This window comes from Leopardus geoffroyi, chromosome C3 (assembly GCF_018350155.1).
Source record: "Leopardus geoffroyi isolate Oge1 chromosome C3, O.geoffroyi_Oge1_pat1.0, whole genome shotgun sequence".
Lineage (NCBI taxonomy): Eukaryota > Metazoa > Chordata > Mammalia > Carnivora > Felidae > Leopardus > Leopardus geoffroyi.
The window spans coordinates 128,945,923-128,967,509 of NC_059338.1; the positions used below are offsets into that span (position 1 = coordinate 128,945,923).

The window sequence follows — 21,587 nt, forward strand, 5'->3', positions numbered from 1 at the left end:
ACCTGAGCCAAAGTCAGATGCTTACCAACTGACCCAACCAGGTGCCCCTCTCCAACTCTTATTTTTAAATGTTAATGTACCCGAAACATCTCAATGCCCTCTGAACTTCGCTGCAATGAAGTCAAGGAAACATAGGGTCTTGAATGAGGATATAATTAATTAAATCCAATTTGTGAAATGAGAGTACCATTTGACAGTGTCTTGAATGCTTGCTACATACAGAATAGATCCTGTGTAAAGATGAAGCATGCATAATTTCTTCTTATATTAAAAAAAAAAAAAAAAAAACTTACCCAAAAGCAAAATATCTTTATACACCATGGATCTCTTTGTCGCTCCAAGCAGTAAATGTTCCCCTGCGTGAGCTCTCAACAGTGCCACCTTAATGAAAAATTTCAAGTTTAACAATTAATTATAAAATATAATGATTAAAAGATGGTATAATATGTATCTGATTAATTCAGTGCTCTTTAAGCCTGGGACCTTTTTTTTTGGTTTTAATAAACCATAATATTCATAGATGCTTGCCATCATTAAGCCTTCTATTTTTCTATTTCAGCATGTGAATAGAGTTTTACTTTTCATAATTTCTAAAGCTTAGAAGTTAATACAAACAAACAAAATAGATCTGGAGTGAAATAGAATCAAACAGAGTTCAAATGCTGCCTGGTCATACCTGTTGAATCTTAGATAAGTTAACCAGTATGTTTGGGACTCAATTGTTTTCATCTGTCAAATGGAGGTAGTGATAAAAATCTCAAAGGTAGTCATGAGGACCAAATAAGAAAACATACGTAAAAAACACTCTGTTATTACACATAATAGGCTGAATAAACAAAAGCATAGCAAGGACTTGTGGCAAACTAAGAAGAGGATGGATAACCTCATTGCTGACACTTTGTAGACTGAAGCTAATTGCACTAAGCTTTCAACTGAGCTTTATGCATATGCTCAACTGTCTACTTGCCATCACCTCTAGGAAGACTAGGAAGCATTCCAAATATAAAACATCAAAGTAATGTTTCTCCAATATCTTCATCATCTTACTAAATGGTCTGCTCATCTAAAATGCTTGTTCACGTCAGAATCCAAAGCCCATTTTGATTCCTTTCTAGTTGTACAGCAAATCTGGGTACTGCTTCTCCATAGCTACCACCCCAGCCCGAGCCTTTGCCATTCTTCATCTTGCCTGCCACAATGCACTCCACAGAGCTAATAGGTTGATTCTTGCTTCCCTTCTGGTTCCTCCATCCTAAATCCTTCTTGACAGAGCTTCCCAGATAACTTTTGCGAAACAATAGTCACTTACTATCATCCCTCTCCTGAAAACTCCTCACTGGTTTCTAATTGCCTTTACAATAAAACCCAAAGTCATTAACAATGGCCTCCCAGGTAACAGCACAATGGTTTGTCCTCCCCCACTCTTTCCCCTCCCCCCTACCCTTCCCCCCCCCCCCTTCTCTGATCTCAGCTTATGATATCCCTTGTTCTCTTGTTCTCTTTTCTCTGCACTCATTATTTCAACTTGCCTCAGAGCCTTTGAACATGCTGTTCCTATCCCTGGAATGTCTTGTCCTCAGATGTTGGTATGTTTGGTCCCTTGTCATTCAGGTCTCAAGAAAAGTCACTGATCCCCAATTTTAAGTACGTCTTGCCATTCCAACACAGTCATTCTACAACTCACCCCATTCCATTTTATAGAACTTATCCCCACCTAGAATTAACTTACTCATAATCTGTATCTTTTTTATTGTCTGTCTCTCCCAAATAGAGTGCACACTTTATGAGACTCATGATGAGTCTGTATTTTTACTGCCAGATCGTCACAGAACCTAAAATGGAACCGTAGTCCCAATAAATATTCGTTTGATGAATTTTCTGAGTGAATTTAACTGATCTAGGATCAGTTTTAAAAATTGTTAAGTGGAGATAATAACATTTATGTCAGAGGTCCTGAGGGGATTCAATAAAATAATGTAATATTTAATGCAACTGAAAGCTACTTCTCTAATGCCTTAACCACACTGGACATTTGCCCGTCCAAGGCTAGTAATGTTATATTGTTAGTTTTCAAGCGTCATTTAGCAAATAAAAACCATTTTTGACAGGTTACTAGATTTTAATTTTCCAATTTTTAAATCATTGCCTTCACACATAAGTCAGCAACTTTTAAAGAGGAGTGATAATAAAAATATAAAACTGATAAATAACGTAACCTACTTATATGGCTTGGGGTGAGACACGTATGTTTTAGCAATTTAGCATTATTCACTCTGAAATAACCTTCTGAGCTTAGCTATCTTTATGACATGTCAATAACCATGACTCATACCAGGAAGGCAGTTACAGAACATTTTAAGAATGATTTCAGATTTCATAGTACTTTTTTATTTTTTTATTTTTTGGTCACCAGGATTTCACCTGTCCTAGAAATATAACTTCTGACTTCCTATGATCACTTTTTGTTCTGGTTGTATAAATATTTTGCCCTTCTCTGATTTTTAAACAATCAAAATGCACCTTTCCCTTTAATTGTTTGTTTTTGTATATCAGTGATAAAGAACATGGCCAGAGGGTGTACAAATATACACTGGGCATAATACATATCATGGTTTACTCAGTGTGGGGAATTAAAAATTTTCAAATTATATGCATCTACAAAACATTATAAACTATTTAAATGGAGGCATTAAAAATGAATCTGAAGCTAATAATCTAATTTTCAGACTAGGAAATTAAAATTCTTAACTATTCATTAAAATGTCTTAATGTATATATGACAACACACCAAAATATATGTATTAGGAAAAATTTATCGTGTCCGAAATACTATTGAAATCTGTAGACTTCAGAGCATGATTCTAGAGATGCTTTTGCCGAACCCATATTTTTATACAGTAAATGCTAGGATAGAATTGACAACATGACAGGCAAAATTTTATGTTAATTGCATAGAGTTCCTACCAAGACACCAACACAACCTGTGAGGTTTCTATCTAGGAGTGGCCTGGTATTTCCATGAAATTTTATATGGCGTCTTCCAAGATACACCAAGACACGAGAGTATACCTTTTCCCTCCCAGACATTTGTCTCACAATGGCAGTTACTTGCTATCCTGTTTTTCTTCTTCACTTAAGCTTTTTCAACTCCAAGAGGGAAGATCAGTGTCTTCCTCAACTTCACCCAACTAATAAATTTGCAAGACCCCTAACACAGAAGTTAAACAGTTGTGCCTCTTTTTTTTTTTTTTTTTTTTTTTTTTAATTTTTTATTTATTTATTTTTTTTTTTCAACGTTTATTTATTTTTGGGACAGAAAGAGACAGAGCATGAATGGGGGAGGCGCAGAGAGAGAGAGGGAGACACAGAATCGGAAACAGGCTCCAGGCTCTGAGCCATCAGCCCAGAGCCTGATGCGGGACTCGAACTCACGGACCGCGAGATCGTGACCTGGCTGAAGTCGGACGCTTAACCGACTGCGCCACCCAGGCGCCCCCAGTTGTGCCTCTTAATAGAACAAGGTGACTGGACAAGAAAGCCAATCTTTCCCTCACAAGATAATTTAACTTGTCAACTATGGTAAACCTATTTTAAATATAATTTAAAAAACACATAAACTGGGCAAAGTTCAAAAATCATTTCTGAAAGCATTCGTAAAATCTTTAACTTATACCTGGTCATCCAGCGGTAACTCACAGAAGGCGGGGATATATTTAGCCCATTCCACCAAGACTAAGAGCTGCTGCTTCATAGATTCGCAGACATCACTGATACTTGCAATTTTCTTAACATTTATGTCAGTGCTTGCTCCAGGGCTTGAGACTGAGATCTGGCATTAAGAAGATTACATTAATTTATCATTTCAAAGAACACCTGAGTACCATTTCCCTTTTTTCTATGATTCCAATAAGTAAACACCTTTGAAGTGGACACTATCATTGCCACAGTATCTTGAAATATATGAAACATTTTAAAATTGAGAAAAAAAAAATACCAACCAGTACAAGTTAAATTGAAAACATTCACTGCACGGTACCATGGCTCTGGGAGCACTAGCTTCTTTTACTGGCAAACCCATAAAATAAGTTACTCAACTTTCAGGGAGTTTCCTAATTCAAAATGACTATACAGGAAGATATGCAGTATTCACCTGAAATACACTCTGAGATTTTGTTTTTAATTAAAAAATGATATTTCCACTAAGAAAGCCCACCTTTAACTTTTAAAAATATCCGAAGAAAACGTTTCCAGTGGATACAGTTTACCAAACTGAGGAGAAAAGATTTAGACGAGAAGCCAGAACTGCAGTAAATAAAAGCCCATCAACATAAAATTAAGAAACCAACTTTTGACTCAGCAACATTGAAAAGCTTAACATGGAATGAAAAAGTTTTCAAACTATATATAATTTTGAACTATATAAAATATAAGTGGCTTCAAAATGCTTTTCTACTAAAGAAAATCTCTTTATAAAAGTCCTTATAAACCTAATTTTTGAATATGTGTCTGTGTGATATACATGTCTTTCTATGTGTATGTTTATTTCCTCACAGCTTCCCTTCAAGCCATTTCATAAATGCTCTATACGACTATAAAGTAATCTTCAAATACTGATGATAATGGTGATGTTAGCCTCATCATACTACTCTCATGCTATTAAAAACGAAAGTAGTTGCACTGACTCGTTATAGGACCTGATTAATAGTTAGCTATTTCATAATTTGCTTTACAATAGAAAAATACCATTAACTTTTCTAATGCAGCAATGCCAAAATAAACTGTCTTCAAAAGGTTTCTTCATCTTAATTTTAAACGATTTATTTTTATGTATATAACTAATGACAGACATTTTTTAAACTTTGGAACTGATATTCTCATTCTAGAAGTTTAAAATAATAAACTCTTTCTCCATTGGCTTCTGAATTCTGGCTCTTCTCTTAAATACTTGTTTCCAAAGCTGATGCCAAGATGAGTTCTTGAGTCCAGAAAACATTTTCAAGGAAGCAAGCTCTGATGATAGGTCTCAACCAAACTCCCAAAAAGCCATAGTAACCAACTTTACAGATTTAATCAGTGAAACAAGACAGTGCCCCCAGAACACTGTGCTCCTCATTCAGAATTTTAAGTCAACCTCATAAGCTAACTTTTATTGAACAATAGTGCACTGAAATGCATTTCGGTTTTTGTTTTTTTTCTGTTTAAAAACAGGAAGTTGTCCAGGGAAAGTCAAAATTAAGTCAACAGTCCACCTAATACTTTCAAAGTAAAACTGCAACTGATTTAAGTAGTGAGCACATGTAAAGGAACGTAGATTATTTTAGAATTATGCCTAAACAGACATTTGATTCCTTTAAACAGGATTGAGTACCGGTGTGCATTGCATACCTGGCGAGACCGAATTTCTGCCTGTGCCAGTGTGTTAATGGAGGGGATGTTGCTGCCATCAAATGTGCTCCTTCTGGTGCTTATTCGATCACGTTCATTTTGCACAGCTAGGGAAGAAAATCACAGTATTCACTGGTCAGTTGTCTTCAGTCCGTGTCAGGACATACAGTTTAAAGATTAAAAAATAGTAATAAAAGGTAAAAATGGATATTTCTTAAAGACTGGGGAAGGGGCTAAGACAGAGGGGGGAAGTGTGACTGAAAATATGTTTCATTCTGTACTGCTTTTAAAAAAGTAGAAAGCCAGGCCTGTCAATAGAGCTCATAAAATACTGCCTTTTGAAACTTCATGGTTGCATGCGTGTCACAAAGTGTTGGGTCAGCCAGTTCAGCCACGCTGTATAACAGGATGACTTTCCATTCTCTCAAAGTTAATAAAACCATAAGATAAGTAGATGAAGAGTATCGCCATAAGATTGACCAAGTCAGAGAGTGTATCCACTGTTAGAAGATATGACTCATAGATTTTGAAACTTCCATATTCGTTTTTTTTTCCTTAAACACTAGCCAAAATGGAAATTAAATTTATTTAGTGAAGGCGAATTTAAGCTTGCAATCTTATAATCTCTTGTGAAACCATGTCCTTGGGACAGTTTACTAACATTAATAAAGCAAAAGTTGCAGCAAGGGGTCTCTCCCGAGAAGAATGAGGTTTTGAACATTCAGCATTTTGGAAAGATGAAGACTTCTTAAGTATTATACAAAAAGCTTCTAAGAGAGAGCCAAATTCCTTATTAAAAACTACATTTTAAACATAAGGAAGAGTGTGGGGCGCCTGGGTGGCGCAGTCGGTTAAGCGTCTGACTTCAGCTCAGGTCACGATCTTTCAGTCTGTGAGTTCGAGCCCCGCGTCAGGCTCTGGGCTGATGGCTCAGAGCCTGGAGCCTGCTTCCGATTCTGTGTCTCCTTCTCTCTCTGCCCCTCCCCCCTTCATGCTCTGTCTCTCTCTGTCTCAAAAATAAATAAACGTTAAAAAAAAATTAAAAAAAAATAAACATAAGGAAGAGTGAACAAGGGAGTATTACCTTGTATACGTGTCATACAAAGAAAAATACAAGTCAAATATCAAAGTTAGTGTTTAAAACTTAGGAGATAAACTTATCTTCTGTTAACCAAAAAGAACAAAAACAAGGCCTATAGTCCTTAAATCTTTTTAGATCAATATGCTACTCTGTATTGCTGGAGAGCTAAGACATTAAACTATTAGAATTTTTTATGCAATTATTCTCCTTAATACTAAAGAGATTCATCAGTTCCTATGCCAAAATCTACTATCTACCCAAACGTACTATTAACCACCAACTCATTAATTTGGAAGAGAATATACTGGACTTTTGCCTTTAAGAGTGAGTGGTGTTTAAGTTAGAGTGAATCATTAATATTTTATTTTAAAATCATATTTACTGGTAGCTTACTCCTTTTTTTCTCCCACAGAAATTGTCATTGATTTGTAGCCCAGACTGACTCATGTGGAAATGCATATGTGGAGATAAAAAATTAAAATGTAAGCTATGATTTCATGAATTTCATTTACATGATCAACCCTTGGAAACATGCCAAAAGAAATTCTGAACATTTGTAATCTTCTTACTGCTATCATTTTTGACATAAAACCATGTTTATATATGTTTCCATCTAACTAACTTTGATATTATGCTATTACTGTAAATAAGAGAAATATATCTACTTTGAAACCCAAAAGCTACTTCCTAGTCTATGTAGGAAAAAAAAAAACAACAAGGCATTATTCTATGAGCAATAGAAGACATGATTTAACTATTTTTGAAAGTAATTTTATTTCAAAGCGTGTCCACTCTTAAAGGAAATACAGGATGGAGACTTGCTTATACTTTTGTAGGAGTAATGCTGGGGTTCATGTAGAAATAGGTGAAGTTGACTGACAGAGTATATAATTAATCCCATAAACTACTGAATATGCCATTAGAAACAAGTCATTTTGTAATGACAAAGTGCTTCTCCCTTAGTTCTGTAAACTTTATTTTGCCTTTTTTTTGAGATTAGCAGTCTGAATGAAACTAATGGAATTTTTTGTCTCTTTAAAATATTGTGACAAAGAAAAAATGAGTTATGTTCAAGATAGGTATACTTCTGTAGTGTATTCACCTGATTTAATTTTTATGGTTTGTAAAATAGTTCTGAAAAATATTTCTTTGTCTATGATAGGCATAAGCCTGTGACAAAACTGAATAAGTATAAAATCTTGCAGAGGCTCATCCCAACAAATCCCCCAGATTTGTTTCTGAATTAACCATATTTAGGGGGCGTGCCTGGATGGCTCAGTCGGTTAAGCATTGGACTCTTGATCTCTGCTCAAGTCTATCTCACAGTTGGTGAGTTCAAGACCCATGTTGGGCTCTGTGCTAAGGGGGGCTGCTTGGGGATTCTCTGTCTTTCCCTCTCCCTCTGCCACTCCCCCATTTGTGCTTGCTCTCGCTGTCTCTCTCTTCTCGAAATAAATAAACATAAAAAATAAATAACCATATTTAGAATGTAGGATAGTATAATTAGATTATTTACTATGTTTGAAATGCAATTAATGCACACTAAAATAGAGTATCTACTCCATATTCTCTGTTCCTCAATAGAATGTAAGCTCCCTGAGAGGAAGGACTCTTTTTTTCTGTTGTGTTCACCGCTGCAGCCTTAACGCCATGAACAATTTTTAGAAAGAAGTGCTCAATAAATATTTCTTAAATAAACAAATGAATGAGCAAAAAGCTCATGTTTAGTCAATGTTGATGAAATGAATAAAGATATTCAGTTGCTATTGACAATAAATATGTGTTTAAAAATACATTTGTAACTTCAACCTATTAATCAATTTTGACATTTATCTTTGGAACGTGGTATTGGAATATTATTTAGATGATAATTTTGTTTCCAGGGATAAGACAGTAATAGAGATAATAGTTTCTAGAATCAGACAGTCATCAGAGACTAGGTGTCAGTGTTCTTGGGTAAATTCTTACACTCAAGGAATTATAGATTCTTCATTTAGGCAATTCAGAACACAGGTGAAAAGGTTATTGTGATTAAATGAAGATGTATATTTTTTAACACTTTTGCTTAAATAATTGTCATTATATATGTTATTACATATATATTATATGTATATATATATTATTACCTTCTTTTTTCATTCCTGCTCTAAAACACTTTCTTAATCGACAATATCTACATTGATTCCTTTTGTCCTTGTCAACAACACATTGCCGACTGAACCTATAACATCAAACAAAGAAAGATTAGCTTGCAGACAACTATTTACTTATTCGAAAAACACACAAATAAACAGATAAATAAAACTTGAATAAGTATGGTCAAGTGTGGCCCAAAAGGAAGAATGTATAAGAACAATTATCTGCGACATTTCCAGTCAGTGATCAGCATGTGCATGGAAATGCCCATCAGCTGATGAACAGATGAATAAAATGTGGAAATAAAGGCCTCACCTCTCATGCAGTCTTTACAGTAAAATAAAACCGAATGATATCTCACTTCTCCCCGGTATACATTACCACTTCAATCATGAGTCATGAAAGCCAAATCTGGTTTAAAAATCTTTGACATGTGAATTCTAATTGCTTATTACTAAATGGTTTCAGTGTAATGGAGAATATATCAGGACTTCATTCCTCTGCTCCTTTCATGCTTTGCTCTCTTTAAATATTTTCCTATTAATTTTAAATGTGCCTCACATGCAATTGAAATTGCTGTAACTGCTCAGTTACATAACCAGAGGCACAGCATTGAGCGTAGTCTCTGTATAATTGGGTACTACATCACACTCACTAAAATGGCTATAATTAGGGGGAAAAAACGAAAAAACAGACAATAACAAGTGTTGATGAAGATGTGGGGAAAACTGGAGCCCTCATACTTTGCTTTTTTTTTTTTAATACATGCTTTTTGTAATATAAAATGATGGAGCTGCTTGGGAAGAAAGTTGGGTAGTTTTTTGAGAAAAGTTAAACGTTAGAGTTACTCTATGACCCAGCAATTACACTCCTGGGTATATACACAAAAGAATGAAAGCATATGTTCACACAAAAACTTGTACATAAATGTCCACACCACCATTATTCACAATAGCCAAAGTGCAGGGACAGACCAAATGCCCATCAGCCGATGAACAGATCAATAAAATGTGGTACACAGACACAATACCTATTATTGTTTGGCAATAAACAGGAATGGAGGACTGATATATGTTACGACACAGATGAACTTTGAAAACACTATGCTAAGAGAAAGAAGTCAGACACAAAGGCTACATATTATACCCAGGCATACCTGAGACAGACTGCTGTTTCATACCACCACAATAAAGCAAGTATCATAATAAAGTGAGTCAAATGAAATTTCTTGCTTTCCCAGTGCATATAAGAGTTATGTTTACACTATACTGTAGTCTGTAAAGTGTGCCACAGCATTGTCTAAAATCTAAAATAGCGATGTAGTACCTTAATTAAAAATACTTTGTTGCTGAGGCGCCTTGGTGGCTCAGTCGGTTAGGCGACTGACTCTTGATTTCAGCCAAGGTTGTGATCTCATGATCTGTGAGATTGAGCCCCGCATCAGGCTCTGCACTGACAGTGTGGAGCCTGCTTGGGACTCTCTCTTTCCCTCTCTCTCTGCCCCTCTCCCACTTGCACTCTCTCTTCCTCTCAAATAAATAAACCTAAAAAAAAAATACTTTATTGATAAACACTGCTAAGCATTATCTGAACTTTCAATGAGTTGTAATCACTGATCACCATAACAAACGTAATAATCATGAAAAAGTTTGAAATATTGTGAAGAATTACCCAAATGCGACACACAGACACAAAGTTGGGAAAATGGTGCCAACAGATTTACTCAACACAGGGTTGCCACAAACCTTCGATTTGTAAAAAACACAATATCTGTGTAGCACAATACAGTGTTAGGTGTGTCTGTAATTTAATTTATATCAAGTGTCCAGAAAAGGCAAATCTATACAAATAGAAAGTGGGTTAGTAGTTGCCTATCATTGGAGGGGAGGGAGTTAGGGAAATGGGGGGAGGGGGTGACTGCTGAAGGGTATATTGTCTCTTTGCATGGTGACAAAAAGTGTTCTAAGTTGGTTGAAGTGATGGTTACACAACTCTGGGAACATACTCAAAACTGTGTTGTACACTTGAAAAAAGAGAAAAATACAGTCTCTGGAATTAGATGTGAGCTTGATTCTCAGGTCCATCATTCACTCTCTTTTTTTTCTTTAAGTTTATTTATTTATTTTGAGAGAGAGACAGAGATAGTGAGTGGAAGAGGGACAGAGAAAGAGGGAGAGAGAATCCCAAGCAGGCTCTGTGTTGTCAGCGTAGAGACCGACTCGGGCCTCGAACTCACAAAGAGTGAGATCATGACCTGAGCTGAACCAAGAGTCGGACGCTCAACCGACTGAACCACCCATGTGCACCCACCATTCGCTCTTGGTAGGACTTGGGGATATTATTTAACATTCCCAAATTAATTTACAGTTGTCCAATAGGAAGGAGCTGCAGTAAAAAGTTGTTGTGAGAAGGTATTTTTAAGGCTTTGGGGCAAATATCAATCATACAGTAAAATAATAATGTTTTCTAATAATAATAACAAAATGATAAAATAATAACAAAATTCTATCATAAAATTGCCCACATGTATTGGTATATTACTGATTATTTGTGGCTGATTATTAATGATGGGAATAAAAGAACTACTTTGTGATCAATAAAAGAAGATATTACTTCTGAAAATGATGGGTAGCTACTTTAAATCGAATGAATATAAAGCCTACTATAAATGAATTGAGTCAGAAGAGAGATATTTTCAGAGTGAGAAGAAAAGAATTGTTCACTTGGGAATGCATGGCTGAGGAGGCTTCAGGAGAGGGAACTGGATTAGCAATAAATACAAGAGGAAAACACACCCAATTAACATTAGTGAAAAAACTGAATAAACATTTTTATTAAACACCTGTACAAGATCCTGGTGTAGAGAGTTTAAAAAAAGGAATATTACCTGTCTCCTCTATTCAGGGAAACTAGAGTCTAACAGAGTATACATACAAATTTGCAAACAGCCATAATAAAACAAAACAAACAAACAAAAAAACCCAAAACAACCATAATGTGAGAAGTATTGAAACAGTAATTTAAAGTGCTTTGGGAGGGGAGTGCCTGAATGGTTCAGTCGGTTAAGCATCTGATTCTTGATCTACCTCAAGTCCTGACCTCAGGGTTGTGAGTTCAAGCCCATATTGGGCTCCATGCTGGACGTGGAGCCTAATTAAAAAACAAAACAAAACAGGGGTGCCTGGGTGGCTCAGTCAGTTAAGCCTCTGACTTCGGCTCAGGTCATGATCTTGCAGTTTGTAAGCATGAGCCCCCCGTTGGGCTCTGTGCTGACAGCTCAGAGCCTGGAGCCTGCTTCAGATTCTGTTTTTCTCTCTCTGCCCCTCCCTTGTTCACACACACTCTCTCTCTCTCTCTCTCTCTCTCTCAAAATAAATAAACATTTACACACACACACACCCATATATATATACAAAACAAAACAAAAACAAAGTGCTTTGGGAAGGAAAGCCCAACTTTAATGTAAGGAAGAGTTAAGAGTGGAAATGAAATTTGCACATCTGAGGAAATGGATAAATTTGAGACCAGCAAAATCTGAGCTTAGGAAACCTTCATGGTCCTACACTTTCATCATTATAATAATAACTATTTTCCAAATGGAAAATCATAGCATTTGCTTAATGCCAAAATATGTAAAGAAGGCTAAGTTGGCAGCAATACTCATGTTGGGAAGGTGTGAGGAGTTAAACTCTATATGTGATGGGAATATTTTTTTAAATTCCAAAAGTTGCTACGGGAACACTCCTTTCTCACTTTTCCCGTCCAATAAGGGAGGGAACCTTGGAAGCCCGTGGTGCTGATGTTCTTTGATTCCTACAAGTCTGTTGGATCACACCATTTTTCATTTGTATGTATTACACCTTTAACAGAACACATGACTCAAAAATATATTGTAATTTTGATTACAATACGTGTAATTTTGTATTTATTTTAGCTGTTAATTTTGTAAAAGCACTCAATATTTAATGTAATCAGAGAAAAACATTTTAATGAAGGAAATTTACTTGGTCTATTTTTTACCTCTAGAGTTTTGAAATATATAAAAGCAAGAGTCATCTAACTATGTATATATTTTTGTTTATCAAGAAGATTTTAACGTAGGGTATTCACATTTTTTAAACCAACTTTAAGCCCTCCTAGAAAAATTACTGGAGAATACTAGTTAGCTATTCAGAGAGTTATTAACTTTTTCCAGATCCCTAGAAATCAGGTTGCACCATATTGTGAGAGAGTTAATTTTTTCCTAAAGGTCTAATTTTTCCTAAAGTAACATAGCTTTTCTATACAAGCTTTTCATCAACAGAGCAAGCATTGATATTTTTCTCTTACCATCAGCCATTCTTTAATAGTTCACATTTAAGAGACCTAATCTGCACTCAAGAACTGTCATTCTTGGGATGCCTGCATGGCTTAGTGGGTTAACCACGGCCGACGTCAGCCCAGGTCATGATCTCACAGTTTGTGAGTTTGAGCCCCACATTAGGCTCTGTGCTGACAGCTCAGAGCCTGGAGCTTGCTTCAGAGTCTGTGTCTCCCTTTCTCTCTCGCCACCCCTCCCCAGTTTGTGCTCTCTCTTTCTCTCTCAAGAATAAATAATAAACATTAAAAAAAAAAAAAAAAGAACTGTCATTCTGAACACTCAAGGTGGAACATCTAACCCTAACTTGTACTATGATGTTAACTAGATATTATTTTTTTAAAGGCCTGCTAGAAATATGTGACATATACAGTACAGTTAAATATGTTTTAGACAAAACATTAAATTCAATGGCAAAATTGTGGCATGACAAATATACTTAAAATTTTGGGACTGAAAATTTAATTTCATTCACTGACATCAACAAACTACCAAAATCATCTGCACTTTTATAATTTTGTTTTAAAAGACTCAGGCTGTGAGATGTTGAAAATAAAATTATTACGCAGAAAAATACACAGATTGGGAATCCATTTAAATATAGATTTAAATATGTCTATTGGTATGTGAACATGTGGTAAAACAATAAAGAAACACAAAGAAAAGCCAAACACCAAATTTCAGACAGTAGTCACCTCTGGGAGAGAGGAGAGAAAGAGAAAGTGATAGGGGAGGTGGGTTCACTAGATGCTTCAACTATATTGATCTAGGTTGGGTGGTAAGTATGTGGGTTTTTTTAATACATTTGTGTCTAAAATGTTTCATAAAAAAGATCCACGCTGTAGGAACACATCCTGCATAGGCACCCACATATCCTCTTTTCTTAATGAATTCTTAAAAAAAATTTTTTTTAATGTTTTGTTTATTTTTCAGACAGAAAGAGAGAGAGACAGAGTAGGAGCAGGGGAGGGGCAGAGAGAGAGGGAGACGCAGAATCCGAAGCAGGCTCCAGGCTCCGAGCTGTCAGCACAGAGCCTGACACGGAGCTCGAACTCACGGACCACGAGATCATGACCTGAGCCGAAGTCGGACGCTTAACCAACTGAGTCACCCAGGCACCCCAAGAATTCTTTTTTTTTTTAAATGTTCATTTATTTTTGTGGGAGAGAGAGAGCATGGGAGCATGCACGTGCATGAGTCGGGGGCGGAGGGGGGGCAGAGAGAGGGAGACAGAGGATCTGAGGCTGGCTCTGTGCTGACAGCAGAGATCCCAATGCAGGGCTGGAATTCATGAACCATGAGATCGTGACGGTGAAATCAAGAGTCAGAAGCTTAACAACTGAGCCACTCAGGTGCCCCCACATATTACTCTTAATGTAGCTTACAGATTTTGTTTGTAGAGTTACAGAAATATGAAAGGACTCATCTTCTTCCCTTACTTCTTGCACACCATTTTGAAACGCCTCTAAAGATAACTTTCTTAAAAGGAGCGTCTCAAGTACCTGCAGGAATAAACGTGACTCTTGCGTATGCTGCGTCTGAAGAAGCCCTTGCACCCATCACAGCTTGATGCTCCATAATGCTTTCCTGTCGCTCTGTCCCCACATATAGCACATAGACAGTTGACACCATTGTCTGTGGTATTCATACTTGTTGTCTCTGGAGCAGAGCTCTCTGTTGAAGAAAAAGCAGAGTAGCCTTCAAGTTAATACTAAGCATTTCTTTGTTTAAATTACCCTACTAATGATTCCCAGGCTCAAAACAGTCCATTCCTTAGCTTCTTGGAGTGCACCAGGGGTCTCCTTTTAACTGCTGACCACTTCTGCCAGTCTCCATTCCAGTTTCCCTTCTCATATTTCTGAACATTAAGCTTTGGGATACCAGAGGTCTCAGTCCCCCCAAATATACTCTTTCCCAAGGAAAGCTCATCCAGTCACATGATGTCAAATATGTGTATGATGAAAAATCCCCAGATTTTATCTCTAGCCTTGATGCCTTCTGTGAGTATCAGTCTGAAATGCCCAAATACCTATTTCACAACTTCACTTTGAAGTTTAATAGGAATTGCAAATTAATGTATCAAAAAGAGAACTCTTTATTTTTTCCCTGAACTTGTTCTTTTTCAGTCTTCCTTATGTAAGTTAATGGTACCCAGTACTTGGGATCAATGACATGGTAGTCTTCATTGGATTCTCTCCTTCATTGTTCGTATCCAATCTAATAGTAAGTCCATGTTTGGAACACATATCAAATCCACGACTTTTCGTCCTTTCACCAAGGCAAGTCGTAAGCGATCGACTATCATCCTTCACTTGAATTACTGCAATAGCCTCTTATCTAATTTTTCTATTTCCACCCTTGCTCCCTCCTCTACTGTTTATTACCCCAAAGTGCTCTTGGAATGAGAAATTCGCCTCCTATTAGCCTTCTGCACCCAACCCTCAGAAACAGAATAAAGTTTATACATCATGTAAAGCCCTGCATGGTAAAGCCCCCTCCTACCTCTCTGATCCCATTACTTGGTACTACTTTTCATCCTGTTCGCTGTTCTCCAACAATGTTGCCTTTTTGACTCCCTTGAAGTCTGTTCCCATCTCAGTCTTTACATTTGCTGTTCCTTCTGCCGCCAAGAAACGTTCTTCCCCAAGGATGTCTGTGAGCTGCTCCAATCTCACACTTTTCTGTGAAATAGTTTCTGAACACCCATCTAAAAGAGTTAGCTCTAATCTGCCCTTCAAGTAGAATCTAGAACCATGCTTATTTTTTTAAATAGCTGCTTCATTTTTTAAAACTATATTACGTATGGGTCTGTTCATTTATCGCCCCTCTTTAATTACAGAATATAAACTTCATGATGTTAGAGAATGCAGATCTGTTGTAGGCACACACCCCCGTCTTCCAGCTCTCAGAACTGTGCCTGGTGTAAAGTGAACATTTAATGCATAGTTTTGAAGGAAAAGACTTAAAAACCTCCATATAAGTGTTTTCATTTAAGTATTTCTTAAATAAATCAACATAAAATTGTATGAAAATATCAACATAGTAACAGCTCATCATATTTTGAATATAACAAAAGGTAAAATTAAAGGTTGTGACATCCGATTATATTCTGTGAAAATACATATATTCTACTTATTGATACTTTTGAGTAGAAAGACATTACCATATATAATTTCACCAAGTTAAGAAAAACCTCAATGGGAATAGGTTTAGGGGTTAATCATGTGACATTACAGAGTTTAAATCTAGGAACTTTTCTTTTGGTAACATAAATAAAAGAGACATTAGGAATATGGCAGCTAGAAGTATCAGGATTGATTATATTCTAGGAAGCTTTTGGAAGTAGGAAAAAATTCAACTCTTGTTTCCAGTATAATGCTATACTTATATTGTTAACAACATTATTCTAAAACAAACAACATATACAACACTTGGAAAAGTCAGTAGTGTTAAATATTTAGGGTAAACCTGCCCTTACTATTTAGTAATCTACAGTCTTTTAAAAAAATCATGATTAATCTGACAAACCCATTATTAAATGTCTCTAATCAAATCTAAACATAAGGAAGAAAAATAGTGACTTCCTAAGATTTGAACCTAAGATTACATGTTCTTTTTAATTCTCTTTGTGCTAAAATTTCAGAATTCCTTTTCTGGTGGTTTAAAAAAAAATCTTCCCACTAATAAACTATTGTTTATTTAAATATAGCAAGAATAGCAGTTGTAAACTTGAGGAGCATAGCAGAACATTACCATATCTGAGTACAAGATACATTCTCAATCCTGAAGTACACACACACACAAACACACACACACACACACACACACACACACACACCCCTTTCAAAGTATACATAATTACCGGATTTTAGTAGTTCTAACAATTACAGCTAATCTTGGACAAGATTTTTACTTGAGTTAAAGTCTAAATACAAAGTCAACAGTAAACTGTTGCATTTATTATTCAAATCCCTGAACTCTAGACAATTCATGCCTTCTTTAAAGTTAAAATGTTACAGTGGATAAATACCAAGGGCTCTGTGAGGCTAAACATTAGCCTGTCAAGTAGTAAGGTTATAATATAAGCCTTTATTTCCTTTCATATTGTGTTCGGTGTTAAAACTTGATAGTCATTTTAAATGCAGTTTCTCATCAGTAGTCACTGAGAACTGAAATGACAGGAGGAGGCAGCCAGTAAAGCCTCCCGCCTTCCGTATGTCATTTTAAATACTGCATAGAAAATGTACTTCACAGCCAATCTGCCAATATTACCTACTGCTGTGATTTACAGTAAATAAAGTAATGCTGAAACTGTTCTTTTTACTCTGACAGGCCCATGACAGAATTCTGAGGTCACTTTATTACACATAGCTTGACTCTTTAAAAGCCTCCACATAAAATAGCCATAGCGTTCTTAATTTAAATTTTGTGATGAAATGCAAAAGCTCAGATTTGTGGTCTTAAAAAAAAAGCTCCGAATTCTTCAGCAATAAAACTCAGAGCTACCTCCTGAGCGGTAGCTCACTTTTAACCCTCCCGTTATACCTACTTTTCTCTATATCTACAAGCAGATGAGAACTCACCGTTTGAATTATATAGAATCTGCATAGTTTCAAACTCCAAGGTTGTATACGTTGGGTCCAAAACTTCACTGTAATTTGCCATATCCATGTCCAGTATTGGTTCCGATACCCTCATCATTGACTTAGGAACACACATACAAGTGGCGCCACAGGCCAGCGTGTGTGATGGCTGTTGGGCTTTCAATCTGTGAGTGATAATCCAAAGTTAACTGTAACTGAGTGACTTATGCGCTGCCGTGGGAGGAGCTGTAAAACTGTAAACTCCTCAGCAGGCCATATTCTGCTCATTTCTTTCTCTTTTATGGCACACGAAAGCAATTCCTTGTGATAATCTTGGAATGCTTCGTGGAATCACCTTATCTGAAGTGCTTAGTGGACTAACATGATTTCCTAAATTGATTCCCAGTAGACAATAAATGATGTCATTAAGTAGTTAAAAATAGAAAAGAGAATCTCTCAGTCTTCAACAATTTATAACAGGATTTATCCCAGGTAAGGGGCTGAAATCACATACCACGGATTCTAAAAGATGGGACTTTACTGTGTCAAGACTATAAGTTAACACTTAACATAAGCTCTTAATTTCAATTTTTCTTACTGTACAATAGAGCTAACTGTGTTTATGTTGTAATTTGAAGTGACAGGGATTTATGATATGCTCAGTAGCAGCCTGGGCATTACCCTAATATGGTTTAACATATCCTCCTTAACTATCTACTTATGAATCTGTGTCCTTTGAATGTTTGTAAACTGCTCAAGGACAGAACTAGTAAAGTTGCTAGTATATTGTGGGCATTCTGTGACTAAGAGCTACATGATTAAGGTATCATTTCTTCTGACTTCTGACAGCTATTACATTCTAAGCCTTACACGGAAATAAACCTATCCTTAACGTGTGCGTCTACACATTCCCATCATCCACCTTCTAATATCTAGCATCCACATGGCACACTATAACTTTTGTAAGCACATGTGACAAGGAGCATTTAGAATTCAGGGAACATTTAGAAGATACTAGCCAATGATTATATTTTACTTCTGAGAATACGTCTATTGATTTTATCTTCCAAGAAAGAATTCCAGCCACATTTACATTATAAACACAGAATCTCATTTCCTACATTTGTTAAAATTCCTGCAAAGTAATATTTCTTATTCAATTTCTTAATACAATAAACCTTGTGAATATTGCATCTTAAAAATTATTATCTTTTCCTCTGGGAAGGCTGGCCTCTTAAACTCGAAACTATGTGAAGCATTTGTTGATGAAAACAACAGAGTCACGTTAGCAACCAAATTCATTAAATCAAACAGCAATCACTGGAATTGTCTACTTGCGTTCATATTCTGTAGCACTCTTAATTGTAAGGATGATATCTGAGGGATACATTTAAGTGACTGAGTCTCTTTAGTAAGAGCTATTGGTAGTTATTCAGTTTTTGGAGAAGTGGACAGCAAGCGAATCCCGTGGTTTTCATTCTCATGAGGCAGTTCCCACTTGTGGTGAAGTAACACAGACATGTTTCCTGTGTCAACCAAAGCAGTGAACTGTGCATAGCCCACCATCTTTCCCATCTATGTAGTAACTAAACAACGATGAGGAATGTCACCCGTGAAAGTGTACCGACAGAAGGAAAAGAAGAAAAGAAAAGGGTAGAGAGTTATTCATATATAAGATTCAAATCACTAAAAGAAATGTGACTACAGCTCAGGAAAACAATACTATCATAATTTATTGTTCTACTCCATCTTGTGCCTAGGGGTGCCGTCGCTATTGGATCAGTGCTATTTCCTCAAAGGGGAAAGGAGCTACACATTCATCTCAGCACAGATCCTCAAGTAGTCACCAGCAATTAATCAGAGCTAGCTTTCAAGATGAAACCTGTTTCTCATCCATGTTATTGTAAATCATTTTCTTCATTTTATAGAGTAAAAACTTGAGAATTTCCAGAAAATATAGCAGATTCAAATAGCAAGCATATCTCCTCAAATGGGCAGTTTGTCTTCCTAATGATATTCAGATGTGGAAACACCCACAGAGTCCAGTCAGCCTCAGTCTAGTAAAGGACAGACTCTCTTTAGGTTTTTTTTTGTTTGTTTGTTTGCTTTTTTTGTTTTGTTATTCTCAAAGAAATCACAAAGTACAGAAGTCTTCTTTTCTTCAGTGCGAGGATTGGTAACTGGATGGCAAATAAAATAATTAAAACAGAATTGTGAAAATGGGTATCCATACTTAATAGCATATTTGACTTGAATATGTAAATTGCTCTTTTCAACACATTTTTACATTTTTAAAATGTTTATTTATTTTGAGAGAGAGAGAAAGAGCGTGCGAACAGAGGAGGGGCAGAGAGAAAGAATCCTAAGCAGGCTGTGAGCTGTCAGTGGAGATAATGTGAGGTCATAAGATCATGACCTGAGCCAAAATCAAGACTTGTACACTTAACTGACTGAGCCACCCAAGCTCCCCTAAATTGCTAGTGTTTTGTTGGAAAACCAAGAGTTTTTGTCTGAATAAGAACCCACTGCTTGTGATTCTTTATTAATTTTTTGTTTGTATAAATCTCTGTCTTTGATGTCTAGTTTTTGTCTTAATGGAGGAAAAAAGTCAAAGCTATATGTAAACACTAAGTGCAGAAGCCTTTTAGAATTTTATACTTTTTCAAAATATTTTATATGTTTTAATCAACTTGCTTTTATACACTTCCAAAGTATTACCCTAGGTTTTTATTGGGGAAAAAAAATCTCTTTTTAATACTCACGTTTCATCAGATTATGCAATGTTTAACTAAAGCATGATGAAATAATAAGCATAAATGATATAACCATGCTATGTAACAAATACAGTTGACCTTTGATAACTATATATAGTTGGTGAGATGGTCAGGGAACATTGCAACACTCTTCACAACAGTCAAGGTGGAGACAATAGAAATGTCCATTACTGGATGGATGGATAAAGAAAGTATGCTATACAATAAAATACCATTCAGCCTCAAAAAGGAATAAAAAAGGATTGATGCATACTACACCAAGGATACACCTTAAGAACATTATGCTAGGTAAAATAAACCAGTCACAGAAAGGCAGGGACTACATGATTACACTAACATAAGAAATCTAGAGTCAAACTCATAGATTCAAAAAAATGAATGGTGGTTGCCAGGGACCAGGGAAGGGAGAAATGGGGAGTTGATAATAAAAGAGTATAAAATTCCAGCTAAGCAAGATGAATAAACTATAGATAATCTGCTGTACAACATTGCGACTGTCAATAACATTGTACACTTAACAATTTGTTAAAAGAGTAGATCTCGGGGCGCCTGGGTGGCGCAGTCGGTTAAGCGTCCGACTTCAGCCAGGTCACGATCTCGCGGTCCGTGAGTTCGAGCCCCGCGTCGGGCTCTGGGCTGATGGCTCAGAGCCTGGAGCCTGTTTCCGATTCTGTGTCTCCCTCTCTCTCTGCCCCTCCCCCGTTCATGCTCTGTCTCTCTCTGTCCCAAAAATAAATAAAATGTTGAAAAAAAAAAAATTAAAAAAAAAAAAAAAAGAGTAGATCTCATGTTAAGTGTTCTTAGTAAAATAAAATAAAACAGATTTATGAAAAAAATCTAAACTACATCATGGGAAAAAGATCAACCTTATTAGTAATTAGAAAAATGTAAGATAAAACAATGCTATTAAAACAAACAAAAAAAAGTGTCTACTACTTAAGGAAGTTAGCCCATCCTAGAAATTAATTAGTGTGTTCCACAAAGGAAGTTGAAAACCTGAGTTAACTCAGGGAGTTGGCTAAATGGAGATTAAAGTTTCTGTCGTATTGATTTTAACATGAGAAAACTTGTTAAGTAATTTCTATTCCTCCTTATGACCTATCCCTTTTCTCTACTTCTAAAATTAATTAGGCTAAATTCAGAATATTTTTATTTGCTTTAAGAAGAATAGGGAAGGACAATCAGATGGATGAGAAAGAAAAGAAAAAAAAGAAAAAGAAGAAAGTGTCACAGAGAAACATTTAGTCATGGTTACTTTTAGAGTTTTAATT

The 21,587-nt window shown here is 36.1% G+C and overlaps 1 protein-coding gene across 2 annotated transcripts in view; it reads right to left on the reverse strand.

Annotated features, from left to right (window-relative positions):
* HNF4G (hepatocyte nuclear factor 4 gamma) overlaps window positions 1–21,587 on the reverse strand; it is a 129,769-nt gene that overhangs the window by 11,976 nt on the left and 96,206 nt on the right. The window contains exons 1-6 of one of the 2 annotated variants that reach the window (XM_045454840.1): window positions 17,543–17,727; window positions 14,462–14,633; window positions 8,593–8,687; window positions 5,386–5,492; window positions 3,674–3,829; window positions 294–381 (exon numbers count right to left, since the gene is read on the reverse strand). In XM_045454840.1, coding sequence (XP_045310796.1) covers window positions 294–381; window positions 3,674–3,829; window positions 5,386–5,492; window positions 8,593–8,687; window positions 14,462–14,633; window positions 17,543–17,678 — 754 coding nt within the window. In that variant the 5' untranslated portion in view covers window positions 17,679–17,727. Of the gene's footprint in view, window positions 1–293; window positions 382–3,673; window positions 3,830–5,385; window positions 5,493–8,592; window positions 8,688–14,461; window positions 14,634–17,542; window positions 17,728–21,587 lie in introns of those variants that run through there. The other variant, XM_045454841.1, reaches the window with a different exon arrangement.